General features: G+C 44.6%; 1 protein-coding gene across 3 annotated transcripts in view; it reads left to right on the plus strand.

The window, feature by feature from the left end:
- Nucleotides 1-25,639, plus strand: part of LOC115202996 (amyloid-beta A4 precursor protein-binding family A member 2-like) — a 69,969-nt gene that overhangs the window by 39,514 nt on the left and 4,816 nt on the right. For 2 of the 3 annotated variants that reach the window (XM_029767220.1, XM_029767221.1), the window contains 6 exons: nucleotides 11,468-12,817; nucleotides 14,647-14,727; nucleotides 17,041-17,080; nucleotides 19,053-19,198; nucleotides 22,546-22,581; nucleotides 23,888-23,974. In XM_029767220.1, the coding sequence (XP_029623080.1) occupies nucleotides 11,489-12,817; nucleotides 14,647-14,727; nucleotides 17,041-17,080; nucleotides 19,053-19,198; nucleotides 22,546-22,581; nucleotides 23,888-23,974 (1,719 nt within the window). In that variant the 5' untranslated portion in view covers nucleotides 11,468-11,488. The remainder of the gene's footprint in view (nucleotides 1-11,467; nucleotides 12,818-14,646; nucleotides 14,728-17,040; nucleotides 17,081-19,052; nucleotides 19,199-22,545; nucleotides 22,582-23,887; nucleotides 23,975-25,639) is intronic. The other variant, XM_029767222.1, reaches the window with a different exon arrangement.

A 25,639-nucleotide genomic window follows, 5' to 3' on the forward strand; every position in this document is an offset into this window, starting at 1 on the left:
ATCTGTAGCATACATTGTGCCCAGTGTCAGCAGCCTGAGAAGGGGTGGTGGTGGGTAGTGGGGGGTCCTGCCCAGAGCTCTGTGTGTTATTGTTGTCCAGTGGTCAGTGGTGTCGGGGGGCCGGGTGACAGTGTGCCAGGCTCTCAGCAGACAGCTGTTCACTGTGTGTTAGTGTAGGTGTGCGTGTCTAGGCCATACTCACCTCGTGTGTGTGTGTGTGGTACAGGACAACAGATGTGTTTACGTATTTCTGAGATGATGATGGACCTCAGCTTTTACAACGGGCACTTCCTCTCTATGTAACGATGATGAGCGCAATAAACCAATAGCATGTGTGCTAATAACCCTGTACAGCCATAACACCTCAGGGTATTCTCCTCTGTTCCCTCTGGCTCATCTGCATGGAGGGGATCCAGCTGGCAGTAGCAGGCACCGATCAAACCTTCCGTGTTAGATGGTCCCCAGTACCTCTCCCTCAGGGGCCGAGTGCGCTCTGTTTTCAGCACTGTGGAGTGGAGCTGTCGTCAGGCAGACTTTGAAGAGCGCCGGAGTTCTGTACTGATAGGTAACAGAAAGACCCCCTTCAGAGGCGCAGAGAGCTTCACGGTCACAAAATGACCACACCGTACCCTCAATTGTATAGGAGAAGCATAATGTAGATGGGCTATATTATTATTATTATTATTATTATTATTATTATTATTATTATTTATTATTATGTTAGTTTCAGCTCTTATCTTTGGCCAGCCTCCTCATCTGTACCTTCTGGGTCCTTTCTGTATTATCTTACTCTGCAGACATTGAAAGGTATTCATGATACGGGTTGGCTCGCTGTCCATCTGGGAGATTAGCAGGTGCTGCAATGCCAACGGTCGGCTGTCAAGTACTGGAGGGAAAAAAATGCTGAAGACCTACCTCAACTGTGTGTTTGGCAGCAAGATGCGGGTCTTAGCCAAGACGTTTCAGTTGGTTAGTTGTGTCCTTCAGGGAATTAATTAAAACCATTGTACTCAAACCTACTTTCCTCTGAAAGGTTAATTCAACCTTTTCATTCTCCCTTCAGGCTCCCAGTAACGAGTTGGCCACTCTGTCAACCATTTTGGTGTTAAGGTTGGAAAAAAGGCTGTTGAATACAAATACAATTAATCAGTGAAGTGTCTAGCACATCAATGAAGGAGCGATGCGTTTGAGGCTGCAGATCTAGACTGAGGGTAAAGCATGAGGGCTTTGTGGTGTGGCTGGGGTCTATCTCAGGGGTGACCTGACCCATGAAAACAAAGAGTTGCCGTGGTGACTGGAAGGGGGAAGGCGTGTCAGGATCCTGGCGGCAGTGCCACGAGGAGGGTTGGGCTGGGTGCTTGTGTTAGGGCCTGTCCTCTCTCCCTGTCTCCCTTTCTATCTCTCTCTCCCTCTCTTTCTCCCTCTCTTTCTCTCTCTCTCTCTACCTCTCTTTCTCTCACTCCCTCTCCCTCTCTCCCCCTCACACCCTCCCTCTCCCTCTCTCTCTCTCCCTGCAGTATGTGGGAGGCTGGGGAGAGAACACACTGAATGTCAATAAAACAGAGATGGAGCCTTCCCTTTTCTCGCTCAGCACAGACGCTACGGCTTTCTTTCCCCGACCGCTTCTCATTCGCTTGCAGCATAACTATCTGAGAACAATACATCACTAGCGATGTAAAACCGAAATTGAACCACAAATTGTTATAGTAGTTTAATGTAACGTCACATCCTTTCCCGGATGGATGGAGAAGTGATGAATGAATCCAGCTACAGTTTCAGGCACTAAGGAGGTGACTTTACCGTGGCTGTAATTAAGGTGACAGAATAATAATAATGGCCATGGTGAGTTGGTAAAAGACCTTGAAGTCAGATTGGAGGCTCATTCATTAGGGAAGGAGGAAGGGCTTGTGCATATCGTAAAGCTGTCGGAAGGGAGAGAATAAAAGTTCAATTTCCCACTTTGAGCACTGACACAAAGCCCAAACTCTGTGTTAGATTTAGTGTCAGGTAGGTGGCTCACAACACCTAGTAGGGATGTAACGATACCAGTATCGTGATACTCAGGCCTAATGTTGGAAACAAGCAGCCTTAATGTTGTCACCCCGAATCACGTTTTTTCCCCAAGCTATAACACACAATATGTTACATACTGTAGGTTTTTAAAGGACCGAAGAGTTTAGTTTAGTTTTTGTCATGGAAAATCAGGTATCGTAGTATCGCCATACTGGTATTGTGACGACCTTAGCACTTAGATTGGACAGATTTTAAGAACCTCAAGAAGACTGGGATGTGTAGTCTGGTGTGGTGTAGCGAGAACAAAATATAACTTTTGAGAGGAAACAGTCTGTCCTGTGAAAAAACATTATGGTCTTATTTCTCTGAAGTGTAGACTGTGCTGAGTGCCCTTTACCAAAGCAGACATTAATACAAAGTACAATTTTACTCAGGAAGTGGCAAGCAGCAGGTAGCCAGGACTTTAAAAGCAAAAGATTCCTTCCACTGCACTTTGTTCTCTGTGAGAACTCCGAGACTCTTTTCACTCTGCCCATGAAAAGTTTCGTACTTCCTTTCAAGAAGACATTTAAATGAATCAGACCTAAAGCTATCTGTTGTGAGTGATACTGATAATGAAAGCCAGCCTGTTGAAGACTTGGAGATGGGAGTGAAATGTGAAGTGTATAATAATTCAGAGCAGACCAGAGCATTACAAACACACAGCTAGCCCAGATACTTAACCCACCAAGTGTGCGTGCCATGTGGACTACTGGCCTCAGACAAATTAACTTCCTCCAGAGGAGCTTCTCTCTGAATTTCTCCTTGTAAAGTCTCATTTTTCCAGCTGACTAGTTTCGTGACTTTAATTTAATCTTTAATGACTCTGGCATGCTTGATAAAGCAAGTCATTAAAATGTGTTGTAAGGCATCGGCTCACCACTGTCCAACAGAAGAAGGGGTACAGGCCCACTAGTGCTGCTCTCTACTCTCCTCTCTGCTTTACATTTAGAGGACCAATAGCATCTAGAAATACCCATGTAACTGATTTGGCAATACCGATTTGTTCCAGTTAAGTACCATGATGATATTTGCCATCCCATTCCCATGACATACATCTTTAATGATAATGAGCTTATTAGTGATGACATCAGTATAGGGTACAATTTATATTCCAAGAAGATTGTGACTACGATGTGACATGGCGATTGGCTATGCTCTGCTGCTTTAAATTCCAGTAGTAAAATCCATATGGCAGTACTTATCAGCCAACGATGTGCTAGAGAGTTACTGTAGCTAGCGTTGTAAAGCATGCTCTTCTCCTGACCCTGGAAAAACACTGGGCTCTGCTCTGTTCGGTTCCACCATTGTTTAAGCCGGTTGTTTGCTTTGCTGGAATAAACACAATGGGCAGCACTTAGGGCTTAAGGTACAGCCATTTAGTATTCCTCAGGCCTCTGCTCCTCACACAGAGGGATGTGGTGGTCCCTGCCTTACTGAATGCCTGCCTCCCTCCCTGCCTCCCTGTCTGGCTTCCATCTCCTAAGGCACAGGACTCGGGAGGGACCCAGTCCAAGTCCCCTCACTCGTGAGCGACGGAGAAGAGGTAAATGGAGGCATTTGTCAGCCAAACAAGGAAAGCGTCACAGACTATTTTGAAGCTGTAGCTCATCCACAGATATACATTCAGTAAGTCTCTTCATATGAGGAAGCCAGTGAGTGCTCTTCCCCAGCTGAGTCTCTCTCAAATCACTCTATTGAGATGCAGCACGGCGTCTGAGCGCTGAGCGAACCGGGCTCTGCAGGAGAGGGATCATCTCACGGGGACCAACGCATCCCCCTGCTTATCACGCTCTCCCTTGTTCAGTTCTCTGCTCATTACCACTTGATTGGCTTATTTGTGTCCAATCACTTTCAGGACTGTGTCCATTCTCTTCTAGTCGTGTGGGTACTGGTAGCTTATACTGTACCAGGGAGAAGAGGTTCACAGTGGAATGGTGGTGCAGGGACTGATAATTACTTAATGGGTCCATGTATTATGACTGAATCTCAGTGTGCTATGCTTTAACCTTGATGGGCCAGTGGCAGGGTGAAATTAGTGTGTCTCAGTTTGTACCATCATCATGCCCTGAGGCTGCTGCAGTCATCATGCAGGTCCACCTCTGCACTGGGACCTCAGCTGGTTCACACTAATGACAGCTTTCTATGTATCGCCTGCAGGAAGTTGTGTGCCTGACTGGAACTCAAGGACCTGACAAAAGGGCTCAAAATTTAACAAACATGTATATATACACACACACACGCACACACACTAAGTAGGGCTGCTGAAGAGGAAAACAAATCAACCCTCAGTACGCCTACCTTGCTTCCTGTGTATGTACAGTATATATGGTAATATTCCACAGAATTAATTATAGTCTATTATACATGTAAATGTGTTTATTGATATCAGTCAATCCAAGATTTCACCTGGAGTGAAAATATTTCAAGGAAAACCATATAAACAATGTTCATAGTAAAGAAGTAAAACAATAACCATGGATGCTAACTGTAATGATGGTGCAGGGAACATACAGTTTGTATTAGACATCTGTCTATAGATGCTGTCTGGGGATAATTGGCCTTCAAGGAGTTTTCACCCAATCAGGTGCTGTGTGGAACCTTTTGTTTTATTCATATCTCTTACCCAAACATATACAGTACCAGTCAAAAGTTTGGACACACCTACTCATTCAAGGGTTTTTCTTTATTTTTACTATTTTCTACATTGTAGAATAATAGTGAAGAGATCACAACTATGAAATAACATATATGGACTCATGTAGTGGCCAAAACAGTGTTAAACAAATCAAAATATAATTTAGACGGTGGGAACCACACATGCAGAGATCATCCGTTCACCTACTCTTCGTCTCACAAAGACATGGCGGTTGGATCCAAAAATCTCAAAGTTGGACTCATCAGACCAAAGGACAGATTTCCACCGGTCTAATGTCCATTTCTTGTGTTTCTTGGCCCAAGCAAGTCTCTTCTTATTGGGGTCCTTTAGTAGTGGTTTCTTTGCAGCAATTCGACAATGAAGGCCTGATTCACACAGTCTCCTCTGAACAGTTGATGTTGATGTCTGTTACTTGAACTCTGTGAAGCATTTATTTGGGCTGCAATTTCTGAGGCTGGTAATTCGAATGAACTTATCCTCTGCAGCAGAGGTAACTCTGGGTCTTCCTTTCCTGTGGCGGTCCTCATGAGAGCCAGTTTCATCATAGCGCTTGATGGTTTTTGTGACTGCACAAAGCTCTTGACTGATCTTCATGTCTTAAATTAATGATGGACTGTCGTTTCTCTTTGCTTATTTGAGCTGTTCTTGCCATAATATGGACTTGGTCTTTTACCAAATAGGGCTATATTCTGTATACCCCCCCACCTTGTCACAACACAACTGATTGGCTCAAATGCATTAAGAAGGAAAGACATTCTGCAAATTAAGAAGGCACACCTGTTTAATTTAAATGCATTCCAGGTGACTACCTCATGAAGCTGGTTGAGAGAAGGCCAAGAGTGTGCAAAGTTGTCAAGGCAAAGGGTGGCTACTTTGAAGAATCTCAAATATAAAGTATATTTTGATTTGTTTAACACTTTTTGCTTACTACACAATTCCATGTGTTATTTCATAGTTTTGATGTCTTCACTATAATTCTACAATGTAGAAAATATTTAAAAAAATAAAGAAAAACCCTTGAATGAGTAGGTGTGTTCAAACCTTTGACTGGTACTGTTTATTCTCCTGCCTTAGGGAAGAGGGGGTGGGGGACAACAGTTTTCTTCTTCTCTCTGTCTCTCATTTACCTCTTCTCTCTCCTCCCTCGCTTCTGTAAAGAAGATGAAACGAGTGCTGTGTTCCCATTCCACACAGGCATGGAGGTGCAGTAAATCCTTAGCAAATTGTATTACATCTCTGCCTGTTAAGTTGAAATCATGCATCATAGCACTGCAGTCTGGTGTGATGTGTTGGTGATCTGAAGAAATGCATGTGCGTAGGAACAGGGCAACTTGTAACAAGGCACACCAAACGTAATGAAAGGAGTAATGATGCACCTACTCATTTAAGACTCTCAGGAGCAATTCCCCCATTGTTGATCCATTTTATGATCCATTTTCATCTTTGTTATTCTGCTCAAATCGTACAGTATGTAACATCTTTTTGTTGGTGCACAAACACCTGTTTCTTTGTGCTGTAAGAGAGAGTGGGGGGGGCGCTGGGAATGAGACAATGTCTCTCTGCAGTGCACCATAGAGGATGGTTTAATAGATCTTTCACTGTGTTCTGTGCTCACACTGGCTTCTATACAGACTAGGCGCACTGTACTACTATGGCTGACCTCTGTAAAAGACCCCCCCACCCCCTGTTAGACTCCATCATATAGACTGTTTGGTTGTTTAGTTTTGTGGAACTATGAGGCAAAACAGACACCATGTAAACTATATTTTGTCTCCGATGTTTATTGAAAACAAGTACGTTTGCACAATTAGCACTTGTTGTCTCTCAAATCAAATGTATTGATAAATACACGTGTTTAGCAGATGTTATTGCGGGTCTAGCGAAATGCTTGTAGATGTGACCAAATACAAAGTTACGGTCGTTGGTTAGCTAGCTAGTGAATTTTGCAATATTAGCATTAGACGTGCCGTTAGTTTAAAACACCTCAAAACAAGACCGATGGGTATCAAGAACAAGATAAAACAACACACTGCCTCCTGCCCCATTTGAAGCGTGCACATTGTTTTCGTGACTTGTCAGCTAACCCGTCTATAGACACTTACATTTTCTTTGGGTGTCTATTGGTCCTACTTTACCCTATACAGAACAGTGGTGTGCGAGACTGATCTTTGAACGTGATCCTGTCATGTGTGGAGCGGAGTTTTCCACAGTGGACGTGGATCAATAATCGGATAGGTTTTGCAATGTGAGCAAGACGCAGTGCCAGTTGAAAGGACAGAGAGCTGCAACGTTCAACACATTGCAGCGATGGAAGCTGAAAGGACAGAGACAACAAACTGCAGCTCGTTTGGAAAGGAAGTGATTAAAGCCATCCTATTGGGGTTTACAAAGGAGGCGTTTTATATATCTAATCAAAAAAGCGCTAAAGTGCAATTACTAGCGTGATTAGGACCAATTAGCTGGGATCCATTTCACTGTTGTTGCCTGCAATACAAATAGGCGCTGCCAATGCCACTGTCTCTCTGTTAACACCAGTTTTTTGTTTTAATTTTGTCGGCCCTGTACTTCCAGCAAACTATAGGCTCATTTAAATATATCCTGTAGAATATGAACAGAATTGTTTCCTTGTTGTTAAGTGTTAGAAGGGGTGGGCTGCTGTGAAAGAAACAGATAAACCTCCTTCACAGGTAGATACAGTAAGTCATATTAAGAAAAGCATGGGCATGGACAGTAGTTGTGTTAGACAAAGATACTGCATAAGCTCGAATATCACGAGGGAACAGCCACAGAGAAGCCACTTTGATATTCCTCTCTTGACATACATATTAGAATGTCCTAATTATAGGAAGCACAAGGGGAGAAACTTCTCTATTGTACTGTCGTGCTGTTTTTATGAGCTTTCCAGTCATTTCCTCACTGTGACGCTCATAGTCACTATCCTAATTAAGCTCGTTCAAAAAGGACCAACTGTGATTTGTACTTGGGTTTAGTCGTCAGGCCTGTCATGTGTTTTACTGCAATCAGATGATAGAGAATTGGGACTTGGACACAATAGGCATGTGGCACTGACTGGTGTCAGGATTCACATTGACATGGTTCTGTGTCGTTCAGGGGATGATATCTTTGTGAGAGTAGATGTCTATGACAAATGCAGATCGTTCTGCGCTATATTTCATTTTGATTTAGGGGTATACCAGGGGACAGAATACAAATTGCCCTGAACAGGTAGGATGGATTTCTTATGTATTTGTTGTGATAGGTCGTCATTCACATGGTAATGTGTTCAAATTCAATAAAAGCTGTCAAGTCTGTAATTCATACGGCTCAGCCCAAACAAAGCAGAATTTGGGAAAGCTATTTGGGGACTGGGAGAATTGAATGATTCACACCTCAGAAATTCTATTGAGATGTAGGTAGAAACACAGACAAGACACTGCACATACAAAATAGATCCAGGCAGACAGAATCCATTGAAGGAGAGGTAAAACATACACACTCTTGGTAGAAACACTCAGTCAACAGATTTATCCAGGGCTCCTGTGGGGGATTTATTCAGAACCAAACAAAGAGGAGGTGAAAGGTCATTGGTACCCATAGGAGACAGTTACTCTTAGCTACCAATAATTGCCCATTGGGAGTGGCGGCGCTGGGCTGGCTGCTAGAGGATGCTGGAAAGAATAGGGGGAACAGGGAGGAGGAAGAGGAGAGCAGCTGGTGGGGGATGGGGTAAGGCAGGGCTATACGCCTGTATCACTACACGCCTGGCCCTGTTCACCACTACTACTGCTCAGGACCAGAGACAGAGGTAGGACATATTTATTTTTTTTTTTTTTTAAATTGAACCTTTTTTTATTTAACTAGGCAAGTCAGTGAAGAACAAATTCTTATTTACAATGACTGACAAACCCAGACGATGCTGGGCCAATTGTGCACCACCCTATGGGTCTCCCATTCACGGCCGGATGTGATACAGCCTGGATTTGAACCAGGGACTGTAGTGATGCCTCTTGCACTGAGATGCAGTGCCTTAGACCGCTACGCCCCTCGGGTGCCTAAAGTTAAATATAGTTCCTCCATATTATTATTGCTCTTTATGAGTGTCTGCCAGTCAGATATCTACAGAATGTGTCGTTATCACATTTCTTATTGTACCCACTATAACGATAGAAGGCTGGGTTGAATGGGGAATCATGTGTTCTGTATATGTGTTTGAACTTGCTCTCCCCATAGACTTTCCAGTGAACAGCCTCTTTGTCTAGCAACGGCATCAGCAGTATTGCTCCGAGTCAGTCACCTGAATGAATGGCCATAATGTGGGTTGTGAATGTGTGCTTCTGGAGCTATACCTAGTCCACCCCCCAGACACAGCCTCCTGACGGAGAGGGAGGTGGGGAGCGGGCTGGAGTGGGGGTAATTAGCCGTTCACCTGTGATGGAAAGCGTAATTATAGGCGGTGAGAGAAGAGGGGAAAGGAACAACAAAAGCCCCTCAGAGAGCAGCCAGTTGTTAGTGGCAGCTGGTGGAGATGAGACAGGTGGAAGGAACGTAGAGGAGGAGAGAAAGTGGGACACCAGGTCACTCTCTCTTTAAATCGCAGTATTGTATTACTCATCTAATGTTTTTGTGCCGGCACTCGTCTTGTGTGTGTGTGTGTCCTCTATTAATGGCTTCTCACGTGATTTATACCATCCCTTCGCTGTTTGATGGCTTTTTAATGAGATTGTTGAATTTGTTTAGGGCCCTGCGTGCAGAAGCACCAGAAATACCCCGACGTAATCTCTCCCTGCTCGCCTCGTGGCCGCACCCTAACAATGATTCGAGCTCTCTGAATTAGGAGAATGATCCCAATCTCCCAGGCGAGCCATTCTCCACCCTGCTGTGTACAGATCAATACCAGTCCAGGTACTCTGGGAGACTGAACATCACGCCAATCTCTCCCGATCTAGGAGTGAATATTCACAGGCCTCTGTGTAGAGATGACCCCCATTTGAGTATTGATTGTATGACTGTCAAAGTCCAATTAGCTTTAAGGTAAAGGCAGGCTCCCTCTTTGTTTTATTCTCTTGCCTCAGGCATTTGTCCGCAGGCCAAACACAACTCAATGCAAAGCGCTGTATTGAGCAGAGTTCTGTATTGTGTCAAGCCTAATGCAGTAGTGCTAAGTAAGCACTTAATTGTGGGTGTGGGTAAGCTACTCGAGAACCTGTCTGCCTCCAATAGCAGTAATTGATCAGGTCTTTCAGTGGTGAAGAGATCCTGTGTCCATTTGCAGGTTGAGAGAAAGAGAGGCATTTGTGTTCAGCAGGGGAATCAATGTGCATCAGCTATTTGTAAAGGCATGGATGCTATGTTAGGAGTTAGGTCTAACTTAGAGGTATGCACAGCCTGTTTGTTTTGTCAGACTAGTTCTCCTGATCTTCACCACAGTGAGGTGCCCATGATGGTTGTTTAGAGCTGCGTTTCCATACTGAGATCAATGCTTCTACATTGCTAGCTTTAATATGCTGGGGACTCCTGGACCTGGGGTGTGTATGTGGTTAAACGCTTTCATAATGCTGATCGTTTGTGGCTTCCATCATTGTAATTGTCTCCATCATTTAAAATCCCACATATACTGTATATAGTTTTTGTAAATACATACAGTACCAGTTTTCTTTATTTTTACTATTTTCTACATTGTAGAATAATAGTGAAGACATCAACACTTTGAAAGAACACATATGGAATCATGTAGTAACCAAAATACATTTTATATTTGAGATTCTTCAAAGTAGCCACCCTTTGCCTTGATGACAGCTTTGCACACTCTTGGCATTCTCTCAACCAGCTTCATGAGGAATGCTTTTCCAACAGTCTTGAAGGAGTTCCCACATATGCTGAGCACTTGTTGGTTGCTTTTCTTTCACATTTTTGCTAAGAGTATTATTATATTATTGATTGATTGACTATGACTTTTCAAATCACCCAGCAGTGCTATTTGCAGAGTTAGCTCCAGGTAAATGTTGCAATTCTTCAGCTATTCCTGAACCTGCAACCACAAACAAGCTACAAAGGGACAGTACCAAAACAAATCATTTAATGATTCTATCTCTTCGCAGAAAAATCTGCAGAGCTGGGATGGTTGTATTCCATTTTATATAACATTCTATTGATTGCAAGAATTTTGTATAATACTTTTAATTGAAAAACTCAAAGTTTTGAATCCGGCGTGGTTTTGTGTATCAGTTCTTAAACCATGTGCCAACTATTTTGCAATCTATATGGCACAGATGCCAATTTTTGGTCCTTAAATTAAACTGGTATACTTTTTTATTTATCACAATTTTCTTTAACCAATTTTGGTCTTTAATGCAGGGCCGACAGACAAGTTCCTTACTTTCTCCCCCTTCCACTTGCCTCTTCCATTTTTGCGGAAATGCTGCAATTAGTTTGCTGTAATTTTGGGTAGAGCGGTGGGTAAAAGCCTTTATTTGTTCCCTCACCATTGGTTCCCTCACTTCCCTCACTATGTCTTGTTTTGAATGTGTCAGTCATAGTGCATCTCTAATTGGCCCTAACAGGGTTTCACAGTAGGACAACAGAGTGGTTAATTCTCTCACTGTGTCTAAAAGGCTCACTCACTGCGGGGTGCGTAACACTTCCAACACATTTCATCTTTGTAGCCTTCCTGCACTGTGTTTCATTGAAATGTTTGTGATGATTGTACTGTAGCAGTATAGCTCTAATGGTGCGGTTCTGTCTTTCTGCCTTCTGTAGGACTGAGGACAGTTGAGATGCATGGCCTGTAAGCAGCCAGCGCCAGTGATGGCTCACAGGAAGAGGCCAGGGACCAGTGGCTCCAGCTGCAGCATGGTGGTGCCCCCCGTCCGGCCCCCCTGCCCCGCCGCCTACCCCCCAGAGCAGCACGACCAGGAGCATGAGGAGGGGCCGGGGGAGGATGAGGTGGAGGAGGTCCACTACTGCCGCCAGCAGGGCCTGGAGCCAGAGCTGACGGACAGCCGGCCAGCCACACCTACTACACCTGAGCCGGAACACGAGCATGAACACAGCCATGACCACGATCACCCAGACTGCCACGACCATGATGACCACAGTCACAGCAACGACCATGCAGAGTGCCATGGCCACGAGCATGCAGACAATCACGGTCACAGTCACGACGACGTAGACTGCCATAACCACGGCCACGTCCACAGTCACATCAATGACCACGACCATGTAGGCTGTCACGGCCACCGTCACGACCACGCTGACAGCCTGGACGGAGACTCCAGCTCTGACTATGTGAACAACACCTCAGAGGAGGAGGACTATGATGAAGGTCTGCCAGAGGAGGACGAGGGCGTCACCTACTACATCCGCTACTGCCCTGAGGATGACAGCTACCTGGAGGGCAGCATGGACTGCAACGAGGCCGAGGCTGACTACACCGCCAGCACCGTGCAGCACGTCCGGGCTGAGCCCCCGGGCGACACAGACGAGTGCCAGGAGGCGGTGGAGGAGTGGGCGGAGGGAGAAGGAGGGGTGGAGGTGGGGGAGGTGCGCTGTGAGGTGGTGGAGCAGGACCCAGATGAACAGATCTACAACGTCCTGGACCCCCACCCCGCCGCCGTCCTGCACGAGTCACCCCCACCTACAGAGGAGGAAGAAGAGGAGAAGGAGGAGGAGAGAGCTGGGGTTGCCTACACTGGGGACTACTATGGCCCAGAGGAGGACAATGGGAACTCCGTGGTTCACGTACCGCGGTCTCCATACCGTGGCCGTAAGGTGGTAGTGGAGGGGGAGACAGGGGAGGAGGCGGAGGAGGATATTGACCAGATAGTGGCAGAGATCAAGATGAGTATGAGCATGGGTAGTCTGAGCAGCGGTGGCACTGACCAGAGCCCTGACGAGCTGGTGCAAGACAGTGTACCCAGTGATTACCACCCTCCTGAGGCCCACGCCAAGCCTGAGCCTGCCCCCTACACCCCAACCCCACACCGCCACGACAGCAGACCCAAGTCCCTCAACCTCCCCTCCACACGGCACAACAACCCTGAGCTCCAGAGGGGCTTCAAGGTTCGCTCCCGCACCCCGGAGGAGCGACAGCAGTGGGCTCAAGAACAGGTGAGAGGGACAGGCCATTTTGATGGGTATTTTCTATACACACTCATTGAATCTCCTCTATTGAAATGATGTGAATGACAAGTCAGACGTACAGTTAAGGTGATGTGTTGAGACGGTTGTCAGAGTATAAATCCAACGTTTAATCTCTCTTCCAGATTGTACAGGGAGATGAAGGGCACAGTGATCAAAGTCATTTTCAGACTACATTTTTCCAATCCAAAATGTCTAATGCCTCTAACACTAATCTCCCGGATAAACATGACTTGGGTTTTTAATCGTCTAGATTTTGGGGCTTTTTCCAAAGTATCCATTTTAGAAGGACTATAACCAACCCTTAAATCATGGTCCTCCTTCTTTACACTTTACCTGAGTGGAGGGAGAGATCTGTATAGAGTAACGTTATACATTCAAGGTCAAATCGGGGCTGCTTATTTGTCCTGTTTCACACGTGCACAAGTGTGTAACCTGTACAGTGTGTGGTGTAATGGAAATAGATTTTCTTTGCATATCCCACTCCCCCTGAGACACCCTCGGAGAGTGGGGTCACGACATGTGTTTAATACAGTCGGAGACCGTACACAAGATGCACGGCCAGGTTATGTTCAGATTCTGGAGCAGACCTATGCCATTGGAACTGATTAAAACAAGATTTGTGACAGGGAGATATTTATTATGTGTGAGGTGGTTGACAGGCAGGTTATTGCACTGTAGCTATAGTGCAGCTAGTGAGACCCTTCCCTTCCCCCTGCTGGAGACCCATCCCCCAGCCACAGCCAGACACCTTGAGCTCCCCTCTCCATCTCCCACGCCCACTGCCCTCATTCAGATCCAGCCTGTTCTTGTATTCCACACAGGTGCGCGCACACACACACCTCTTCCTGTCCTCCACCAAGCCCCTCTCTGAGTCCTACCATGCTCACCCCCAGCCCAGCCAGATGGTGAGGTGAGGGGAGAGCCTGTGTGTGTGCTCTGCGGTATGGGATGGCAGAATGCTGGTACACACCTGCTCCATCGTGTACATATGTGTTATGCATAACTGTGTGTATGGTTGTGGTTATGTGTGTTGTCTTTACTGTGTTGTTGGAGAGAAGTGGGACAAGCCAGATACCTGGATTGTATTGGAAGCAAGCACATATTGTGCAGAACAGTCACTGACAACAACAATAGAAAATCTGCTGCCCAGGTTAAATTCAGTGACTGTTTGTGATTTTACGCAGCAGTTGTAGACGTTTTGCAGAAAGCTTTCAGCATTCAGGTACTGTGATTAAGGCTCACTGAAGTGTTTGAAAACAACATCAGATTCAGGCTGGATACTTCCTCCTTCCTCAGGGCAGAGATTTGTTTCCTCCTGTCAAACAAATGGATATAATTATTATTGAATTACTGTTTGCTCAAACTGATGTGTAGATGTCGAATACTAATCAGGACTTATGATTGTGTTGTCGCTGTAAAAATAAGGATTGTTGAGTTATGTAAATATGAAATGAGAGCAATTTCGTAATCTTTGATTTCATAATCTCTACCATGCTTTGCTAAGTAAATGTGAACTGTCAAGGCTATAGTGGTACTCAAGACAACATGTTGTCCTGTATGTATTTCACAAAACTCAATTCATGTCTAATAATAGCATGACCTTAATTTTCACATTACAACTACTCCTTTCTCTGACCCATAGAGAAATGTATGGGACTGTATTACTAATGTATGTTAGCTGTAGCTCCCTCAGGGACCTGTCCTTTTTTCTTCATTTCTACTGTCTGCTTGGAAAAGTTTTATTAACTCTCTGTTGCCCTCTGGTCCCTGTTTAACCCCTGGTTTAACCCCCACAGATGACCAACGGTGCAGAGCAGCCCAGGAAACAGCAGCGTTCTGACCTCAACGTGCCGCTGGAGAACAACAATGTCCCGGAGGTAAACTGTCTCTGTCTGCCGTCCGAACTCATTGTGACAGATGATATTATGTGGAATACATAACAGTATTATTACTGTCCTGTGCTTGTCCTTCAGAGCCCGTGTCATGGGTGTGAAGAGATGTTCTTCAGATTATTTATCATCAAATCAAGCTTAATTTATACATCAGATTTCAGACATGGAATGCAACACAATGTGCTTTACAGGAAAAACGAATAAAAACTATGAAAATAAAAGCTGTATCGCAGAGCTGTTTGCTTTGCTAGTTAGAGCCTAATGTTAGCTAGCTAACATTGAACCTGGTTGGTTAGCTCCCACCAGATTCATGCAGGGTAGTAACGACATGATTTGGCACTATGTTCATTGTTGTTTAACTAGGTAACTTTAGCTGGGTGGCTCGTTAGCTAACGTTACGTGATGTGTGTGATCTTATAAGTTGTTTACCTAGCTATGTTCATTGTTTACCTCCAGTTGAAGTCGGAAGTTTACATACACCTTAGCCAAATACATTTAAACTCAGTTTTTCACAATTCCTGACATTTAATCAGAGTAAAAATTCCCTATTTTAGGTCAGTTAGGATCAAAGTTTATCAACTTTCAAAGCAGAATTACTTTCCCATTGTTTCTCAAATCCAATGTATGATATATATAATTCAGTAGCTGTGAGTCTCTACTTTTATCCAATGTAAAAAACACAATTTCAAATGTTGTTACATAAGACCGAATACAGGTGCTGAGTCACATATTTACTACACAACAAACATAAGATATATATTTTTTTAAATGATACAAACTGAACAACTAAAAGGAAAAGCAAAGCAAAAAATATGTTTCAAGATCTCTTTAAAATATGTCCACAGTTTTGGCCCCCTTCAGGTTCTCTGGCAGGCTATTCCAGAGCCTGGGGGTATAATAACTAAAGGCTGCCTCTCCATGCCTTGTTAAAATGCCAGTGCCAGAGGATTTATGAGGATCAGTGAACTGTGTTTATGAATGAATGAAGTCCCTGTCTCCAGGTAACACAGTGTGGTTGTCCAGTTTTCTTAAGGAAATCACCACTGTTATTATTGTGGACATTTCTCTCAAGGACATTCTATACAAGGTTGCTATCCTCATTCCCCACTTCCATTGCTCTAAAAGGAAGGGAATTGGCTGTGCCCTTTTTTGACTCTGCAGTCAAGACACTGGTTGAGAGCAGCAAGCTGTGTGTCAGGGAAACCACTCAACCTTGACCTGACTGTTCAAGTGACGCTCAGAGACAAAGCCCTCTCCCCTGCCCAACCCAGTCTTATCATCCTAACACCGATTTGTCTGGTCAGGCTTTCATTCACACCCCAGCACTAAGGCTGGAGAGCACAGCCGAACTGCAGAGCGAGGCACGTCTTCACTTTAAAGGTCATCTAGAATGATACGGTAGCATTTACGTATTGTATATTTGCGGGAGGCCACTAAAGCATAAGTGTACTAAGATATACTAGGAAGTTGTTTCCCTTTAAGTTATTAAGTGGTTTGATAGTGCTCCTGGGCCTTCCTCACAGACTGTAATGAACTGCCACACATATTTCAGCCTGGACCCTCCATTTGAGTGTCATGTCTTTCAAGTGATGCCCATTACTCAGAGTGCTTTAATGTGTGGCTCTCTCATTCAGAGCTTTGTGGAAGTATTGATATACAGTTGTGTTTCACATCTGAAGATGTAGGCATGTCATGACCCTACATGTTAACATGGACCACTGTTTACAATCAGGTCGATGCCATGAAGTGTTACTTCCTTTGATCTGTACTATACACTCTTAGAAAAAAAGGTTCCAAAAGGGTTGTTCGGCTGTCCCCACAGGACAACCCTTTTTGGTTGCAGGTAGAACCATTTTTGGTTCCAGTTAGGACCCTTTTGAGTTCCATGTAGAACTCTCTGTGGGAAGGGTTCTACATGGAACCCAAAAGGGTTCTACCTGGAACCAAAAAGGGTTCTTCAAAGGGTTCTCTTATGGGGACAGCCAAAGAACCCTTTTAGGTTCTAGATACCACATGCTTTTCTATGTATTCAGTTCTTGCATCGTTTCTTACATTTTCTTCCTTATCTGTTGATAAATAGGGTTTGTATCGATTTCATAGGCTACTTTGAACTGATGTTCAAAAATGTTTCATCTTCTTTGACAGACTGAAGCTTTTGGAGTTTGTTAGTCTGTTGTTTGTTGTGGAAGCCAAAGGCCTTGCAGAGAGGCGGGTTTTCCTTTCAGTTTCATGAAATGAGAATGCATTCATTCTGCTTTACTAATTCAGAGAGTTCAATCAAGACTTTCTGTTTTTCAGGAAACAAAGAAGGCTGCATCTTTCCCCAGCTTTGTTAATGGTAAGGCACCTCCACGTCTGAAATCAAAAGACAAAAATGAATCAAATTCCCAACATCAAAAACAGATATTCCCTGTAAGAGGCTTATATCACTTTGGGTGCAGGGATCTGCTCATTCCAAGAATATTAGATTTGTCTCTCTAATTCAAGCGCCTTAATAACCACTCAAAATCTAGTTGCAAAATGACAGATCATGGAGTATTAAGGAGAGAAAATAATGAGCTTGCAGCTGTTACATGAGATCAACATGTTGAGAGGGAGAGAGATTGATGAACAAATTAATGAGTCTGCGTTTGAAAATGAAGACAAACAAGAAAGTAAAGAGGAATGATCATATATGTGTGGAATATGAATATGTGAATATATGGACAACTATGTGGACAACTACAAATACCTAGGTGTCTGGTTAGACTGTAAACTCTCCTTCCAGACTCACATCAAACATCTCCAATCCAAAGCTAAATCTAGAATTGGCTTCCTATTTCGCAACAAAGCATCTTTCACTCATGCTGCCAAACATACCCTCGTAAAACTGACCATCTTACCGATCCTCGACTTCGGCGATGTCATTTACAAAATAGCCTCCAATACCCTACTCAATAAATTGGATGCAGTCTATCACAGTGCCATCCGTTTTGTCACCAAAGCCCCATATACTACCCACCACTGCGACCTGTACGCTCTCGTTGGCTGGCCCACTGGCTCCAGATCATCTACAAGACCCTGCTAGGTAAAGTCCCCCCTTATCTCCGCTCACTGGTCACCATAGCAGCACCCACCTGTAGCACGCGTTCCAGCAAGTATATCTCTCTGGTCACCCCCAAAGCCAATTCCTCCTTCGGCCGCCTCTCCTTCCAGTTCTCTGCTGCCAATGACTGGAACGAACTACAAAAATCTCTAAAACTGGAAACACTTATCTCCCTCACTAGCTTTAAGCACCAGCTGTCAGAGCAGCTCACAGATTACTGCACCTTTACATAGCCCATCTATAATTTAGCCCAAACAACTACCTCTTCCCCTACTGTATTTATTTTATTTATTTTGCTCCTTTGCACCCCATTATTTCTACTTTGCACTATCTTCCACTGCAAATCTACCATTCCAGTGTTTTACTTGCTATATTGTATTTACTTCGCCAACGTGGCCTTTTTTGCTTTTAGCTCCCTTATCTCACCTCATTTGCTCACTTTGTATATAGACTTATTTTTCTACTATATTATTGACTGTATGTTTGTTTTACTCCATGTGTAACTCTGTGTTGTTGTATGTGTCAAACTGCTTGCTTTATCTTGGCCAGGTCGCAATTGTAAATGAGAACTTGTTCTCAACTTGCCTACCTGGTTAAATAAAGGTGAAATAAAAAAATAAAAATATAAAGTGTTCACTATCTTTATTTGGCCAATTTACCTGAGAGCCATCATGTCAGATGTGTCAGTGAGTTAGTCGTCAATGTGGGAGGGCTATATCTAAGCAGGCCAGTTCCAGGCCTCTGAGTATGTTTGGTTTGAGATGTTTTCAAGGCATTCCTCGCCAGGCCCCTCTCACCACTGGGCAGCGAACAGCAGGGCTTCCTGGAGGCTGAGCTGTTTCTTTCTTTCACTCTCTCTGATTTCATGACAGTGCATTGTATCCCTCAGTGGTTGTCACAGAGTCTACATCTACATATCACACGGCCACATGAATCCCCTGGTGCCTCTCTCAGCTCTCAGCTCGCTGCCCACCCGTGGCCATTTCACTGCTCAAGCCTCCGCCATGATTGTTTCTCTGCATAATACTCAACAGCTACAGAATTTCAGTGTTTGATTTATTCAAATTGTACATACAGAAGGCTACCAATACTCATACGAATGTGACCTTTCAGCTAGAACAACACAGAGATGTCTTTGTTTTGCAAGAGAAGTATGATCTAATAGCGTTTTTCTCCTGCTCCTTCGTTTCTCTGTCCATCCATTCTCCCTGTCTCTCTCTGTCAGTTCCGGGTCCCTGTGAGCCAGAAGATCTTATTGATGGCATCATCTTTGCTGCTAACTACCTGGGCTCCACCCAGCTGCTCTCTGAGAGGAACCCGTCCAAGAACATCCGCATGATGCAGGCCCAGGAGGCTGTCAGCCGGGTCAAGGTACGGACAGACAGCAGACAGGTCTTCCATCGCACGCACGCACACACACACACACACACGCATACATACATAGACACACACACGCACACACACACTGCACCACCCGTTTCAAATCCCGCAGACAGCTTCCCTACCTTCGTTCCTTTTCATATGGATGTTGTTTTGATCTGGTATATTTTCACCGTGACTCTAAGAAGCGTTTTGGAAGATTCAAAGTGCCTGATGTGTTTGTTTACACCCCAGGAGACCGTGTCCAATCTAGTAGGATTATTGCTACTGTACTGCAGGACGCAGTGGTAGTGTGTAATCATGTTCTCCCCAGTGGGTTAGTTTATAGTCCTTTCGCTCTGTTTACAACCCACTGTTTTATTTTCATACTGTCAGGATTTAATGATGCCCTGTAGAGGAAACAACACCTTAAGGTATTCATCAATATTATTTGATCTTTCTAGTTCTAGTATATCTTAAATAAACTTTATATTCATGTTTCAGGCATATAGAAAACCTGATTGAGACTTCAAAGCTTGTACAGAGTATTGACATAACCTCTGGAAACCTTTTTAATTAGTACTCTAAATGGAACCTCTTGCTGTAGATGGTCTGCAATGTGGCAGACAGAAATACAGTTTTATAAATGGACTTCAAATGTGCTGGTCTTTTTAATTCAAGTGAGGTCCAGATTGGTCTATTAAATCCACATGGACATCAACGCTGTTTATCTCCCCAGTCATAGCAGTCTGAGATTTGGCCAGAATTAGCAGTCCATTTGGGCTCCAGTTGGGCCAGATTGGGCTAAAGCATGTGTCACATGGTGTTGGTAATGGATTGCTGGCTCACAGAGGTTATGTTTCCCCTTCCATTTCAGTCCCATTTTCTACATGACTTCTCTGCTATGAATACTGATGGAGAGCAGCCAGAGAGAATGGCCATATTCAAAACAGACTCCGCCACTGTGCATTTCAATCACTTCACTACTGGTTGGCTCTCAACTAGCTCTGGAGTTATGATTGCTTTTGGCAGTCTAGCTTTTCAAAGGCCATTTATGCAAGGGCCGTTTTCCCCTCAGTCTGATCACCGAATAATCACAAATATAGTATTTGCACGGTATGTTTTTGAGTGAGTTCATGTGTGCTGACAATGTATTGTTGAGACCATTGACAAGGAGACGCTGTACATGACTTTAGGAGCTATACCTATTGGATCAAAGAAAAAACAGCCCAAGATGAAACACCAGATGTTCATGAGCTGTCCAGGCACCATACGTTTCCTCTCCCTCTCATGAAAACATGGGCTGGGCTGTAATCATGAATATTTTATAACCTAACTCAGTGGTCCACTGGCACTTCCCTGGGATCTACTTTTAGAAACATCCACCTGTGGCAAGGCCAGCCAGTCACTGCCGAGCAGAGATGGGAGTATATGTTAGCTCAGTGGGTCAGATTGACCCACAGCTCAGTGTGACACAGTGGCACACTCGCTTGTCCAGCAGCAGTTTGCTTCAGCAGGCACAAGACTGGGGCATGTGACCCTCCCATCTGAGACAGCTGGCAGCTTTCCTTTGGGAGAAGCTGGCATCTTTTGGAGGGATATTTGAGTTTTGATGGGCCCCTGCCTCCCTTCCGCTGCTGGGGTCTGGCTCCATCCATCCCAGTGACAAAAAAAAATCCTTCCGTTCTCTCGCTACCATCGAAGGCCTTTGAAGATGATACCATGGCAACGCTTAACTGAGCGTTTTTTTTTTCCTTCATTATTTTTATGTTGGCTGTTCAGCTGTGAAGGCCGCCATCGGAAAGCATGCCACTTGTTCTCTCCCCTCATCTGAGGAGGAACTACAGATGATGTGTCTCTCCACAGATGAATTGGCCATATGTCACTCTGGACGCAGGGGATCGGGCTCTGTTATGTGCTGGTAGCTACCAGTTCTTCACACACCAACCCCTGAACACTGGGACTGGGCAGGGTGCTCTGTGCTGCCTGCCTCCCTCAGTTTCATTTTCTGGTTCTCATAAACACACAACCCACACACAGATGAATTACGCTGCTGTCCTCAATATTTAGTCCACTGCTACAGAGAACAAAAAAACAGAACATTGCAGGTAAATACCATGCCATCGTAGGTTTTATTTATACAGATCTTTTTTGGCATGCTCCCCTCATTTTGATGTAATATTTATGCAGCTTCATCGCCCACTCCTTTATCTGCCTGCCTTGATTTGATGCAGTGGGTGTAGCTGGATGTAGCTGGAGGACTGCCTTGCATTAGGAGGGCTGAAGGTGGTGCAGTAAATGTGTAACAAACAACCCAGGTTCATCCCTGAAGGCCATTCTCTGCTCTGCTTCCCATATGAACACAAATAAACTGACTAGTTGCAGCACGCAAATATCCAACTTGCTCGACCGTCTGAGAGGCAAGATCCTGCCCTCTGCTCTGTCTCCCAGCAAATGGTGAAGCGGTAGAGAGAGTGCTGACCCTTCCTCTGCTCCTGACTGGCTGGCTTGCAGATAGCTGTGGTACCAACTCTCTCAGGCAGCTGAACCAGTTTCAGCTCAGGGCTCACAAACAGAGGTCCTTTATGTGTCTGGACTTCACCACACCCTCCTTCTGGTCCTGTGCAGTAAGGTCTTTTTGTGGGGCCCAGTGTTGGGAAAGGGGATACCTAGTCCGTTGCACAGGTGTGAGATTAACTGAATCGGTATCTTAACTGAATCTGAATCAACTGAATTTACTGAATCAGTGTTTTCTGGTCAGCCACCCTACAGTAGGTTTCTCAATATGTTGTTTTTAGACCATTTGAAAACCACTCAGTCACCAGCTGTCAGTTTTGACATCCCATTTCTCAGGGGGATGATGACGGATGTCAATACAGGACTAAATCATTGCGCTGCCTTAAATTACATGTCAAGTCGCCTCAGGATGCTGGGCTCTGCTGTAATTCCTCACCATTTTCTGAAAGACATTACAGGAAAGGTATGCCGAGGATGTCTTGCCTTGACTTCACATTTGAACCGGAAGCCCTTTGATAGAGTATTTGCATATGCTACACTCGAGTTCCCTTTTTACTGTGATATTAAGGTGTGGTATCAACTCATTTTTGCATGTTTTTATGATTTGCTGTATTCAAAAGGAAAAAGAGCAATTATGATCCTTTTAATTGCGTTTTAATTAGTTTCTGCAGAACACAGCTGTGCCATCGCTCCTCTCCCTCTCAGAGCAATGATACACCTGCTGTTTGGTTGAGTTATTGTCTCTTACTTTCTTTTACTTTCTTTACTTCCTGCTCTCTGTTTTTGCCGCTCCTCCCGTCCCGTGTCTGACGACCCTGTTCTGTCCCAACGTCTCCTCCCAGAGGGTTCAGAAGGCTGCCAAAATCAAGAAAAAGGCGGTGTGTAAAAACAATCTGATCTGATAACAACAGAGAGAAGGGCCACCTTGACTCCACCCTCACCCTCTGGCTCCCTGTTCCGTCTGTCCGTCTGTCTGTCTCTGTCTCACCCTGACACGCTCTGAGCCGTGGAGTGTGAGGAGGTGACTTGAGTTATGATGAGAATCTCCATATCCCATTCCATCTGATTACCCTGCATGCATCACTGAGAGTCTGGACTGTGTGAACTCCGGGAACATCACTGCAGCTTGTGCTCTGAAAATCAGAGCCAGCAAACATGAAATATATTGATGATGCAAAGAAATATTCGAGCCTACACAGAATTACTACAAATTATAATTTAATCTATTAGACATATCATCAATTAAATTGCTTCATTATATATTGCATATTTTAAAAACATGTATATTATGCTGCTCATTATACACACATCAGTCCTTAGATAATTAACTTAAATCAAACGTGATTGAATTAGCACGCAGTGCGTGGTGATTAGCGTGAATGCAAACCAAATGCCTGGGACCGGTATTCACACACATCCAGCAGCTTGTAATGGCTTAGCTAGCACTGCCATGTTGCACCTACTCTCATCTGTGCCAGCTCTCAACACACCAACATCATGTCAGACCTATTGATGTAAAGCCCCAGAGCCAACTGGGTCCCTCTGTGACTATATGACCTGCCCTCACTCCCGCTGCCTCAAATCTGATCTGGATGCTGGCCCTGTCTGTCACAGAGATGGCTGTTTTTTAATTCCACATGTATTCCATGCAGTCATGCATGCACAATCACATGACCATTTATCATGAAGATGAATATTATTAATCACCTAGTCCCAATTGTATAGATATAGTAGCCTTCAGAGACCCATTTTGTGTGGAACAATGTGAGCATGACCACCACTCAATAAACAACAACAACATCCTATGGCAATTCTACTAACCAGTCCTTTAGTCCATATCAATGTGTTACAATGTGTTATAATTCAGATTATGAAATGGAATATGAATGTACATTTTATGGCTGTTCTCTATGGGTGTAGCCTTAGTCCAGCACTGACTGAACACCTACTGTAGGCTTGCCAGGAGTCCGCCGGGTCCCAACCTATAACATCATTACATGATTTATGAAATAGCTTTAAAACTGTTCTCAACAGGAGATTAAAGTGTGCAGCCTGTTAACCGTGGGCCCTTGGTGAGCTCTCCTCAGCCCCCAGCCAGGGTGCTTACAGAATGGGCACCCGGGCCGCTCTCTCCTGCCTCAGGGGGGACTCTGACACGCCTGTCTCTCTTTTGTCTCCGTCCAGAGCCCAGAGGGGGACGCACAGACACTGACAGAGGTGGACCTCTTCATCTCCACCCAGAGGATCAAAGTGCTCAACGCAGACACACAGGTGAGTAGAGGTCCTGACTCCAGCCCTGACAGGACCAATCAAATGCAGTGGGGCCAAAGCCACACAACTCCTCTCGGTGACCTTTGTGACAGATGTTGGCAGATCATTTATTTATTTCATATTTATTATCTGATCTCCCTCTGAGCGAGGATAAAAAATAAATGAACGTTGAAGCCAGAAAGCCTCTATGGACAGCTGTCAATAAAGTGGGACGTAGCAGTAAGATGAAAGCTAGTTTTAAACACTTTGTATCCCAACCCACTTGACTCCCAACCCAATCCATCTGCAATATTAATTAGTCAGAAATCATCTCACCTCCAAATCCAAATTGTTTAGGACATACATGCTTGACACATGGCTTTGAACTGTCATGCAGTTATACATTAGGTAGAGTGTAGCACTTTACTCTTGATGTCATGCCTTAAATGTCTTATGGGAAACAAGGTTGTCCAATGTGAGAGGGTCAGCCGCAGTGTTAACAGTGATGTCTCTGGTGTAGAGACTAGAGTGCCAGCTGACTGACTGTGAACAGAATGTGTGAACCCTGTCGTTGAGTTGCAGTCCGACTGAACAGAACAGCAGTGTGTGGGCTGGCTGCCTGGCACAGCCTACTGTAATGTGCTGCAATGCAGTGTCTCTCCATTCCACTCCCTGTGTGGCACAAGGCTACCTGCTTCCCGCAACCACCAAGATGGGAAAAGTCTGGATTTATGGGGGTTGGTTAGTTGGTGAGAGATTTGAAGTCATAACTGCTCTTCCATAAATTGCAACACAATGGCATTTTCATGTGATTCTTCTTATTTACTATACCAATTCTACCACTTCCTAGATGGAATAATGTCATATTTCATACACACTAAGAACATTTGTGCCGCGAATGAAAATGTAAGAGCAATCCTATTGAATAATCTTTTTAAATAATCCCCAAACGTGCCTCGGATCAGCCCCTGCTGTCTGTGTGTACCAGAAGGGATGAGAACATTCGAGAACCCCAGGTTGATTAGAGGTGTGATTCCCACGCCTCGGCCTGCTACGGAGCATATGGGCTGAGGGGAAATGCATGGAGTTCTGCCACTCTGCTGAGGCTGCTCACCGTGACAAGGTGAAAGGCTGTAGGCGCAGCATGCACAGACAAATTGGATCATTAATTCTGCTGACGGACTAATGATGTTTCGCTGAAGAGCGTGCAGGACGGAGCTGAGTGTTCCCGCTCCTCCTACGGCGCTACCAGACACTCGCGCGAAGATAAACACCTTGTCATACTTCGCCTGAAGCTGTGCAAAACACAGTGTGTTTATTTTACTCGAAGCGTCAATTGTAATAGAGTTGTTAGGTTCTAATTCTCAGAGTGAAACACTCAACGGACATTTATGAAAGCTTAACCAAGTTTATTCTGCCCAGAGGGTCACTACAGCTGCATTCAGAGGAAAAACATTTTCACACAAGCACTGATATTTAACCGTTCCTCATAGGTTGAGTCTCCTCCTACCCATCTGTACAAACATCGTTCTTAACTGCTAGGCAGGACACTAGTGATACGGGCCATAAACTTTTATTTCTCCCTCAAGGTGACCTGACCTCAACCCCCCTCTCCATCACTGATCTATGGCTCTCTCCCCTTATCAATGTCTGCCACATGTAATCGCTTTCCTTCACTCAACACAT

Source organism: Salmo trutta, chromosome 12 (genome assembly GCF_901001165.1).
Source record: "Salmo trutta chromosome 12, fSalTru1.1, whole genome shotgun sequence".
Taxonomy (NCBI): Eukaryota; Metazoa; Chordata; class Actinopteri; order Salmoniformes; family Salmonidae; genus Salmo; species Salmo trutta.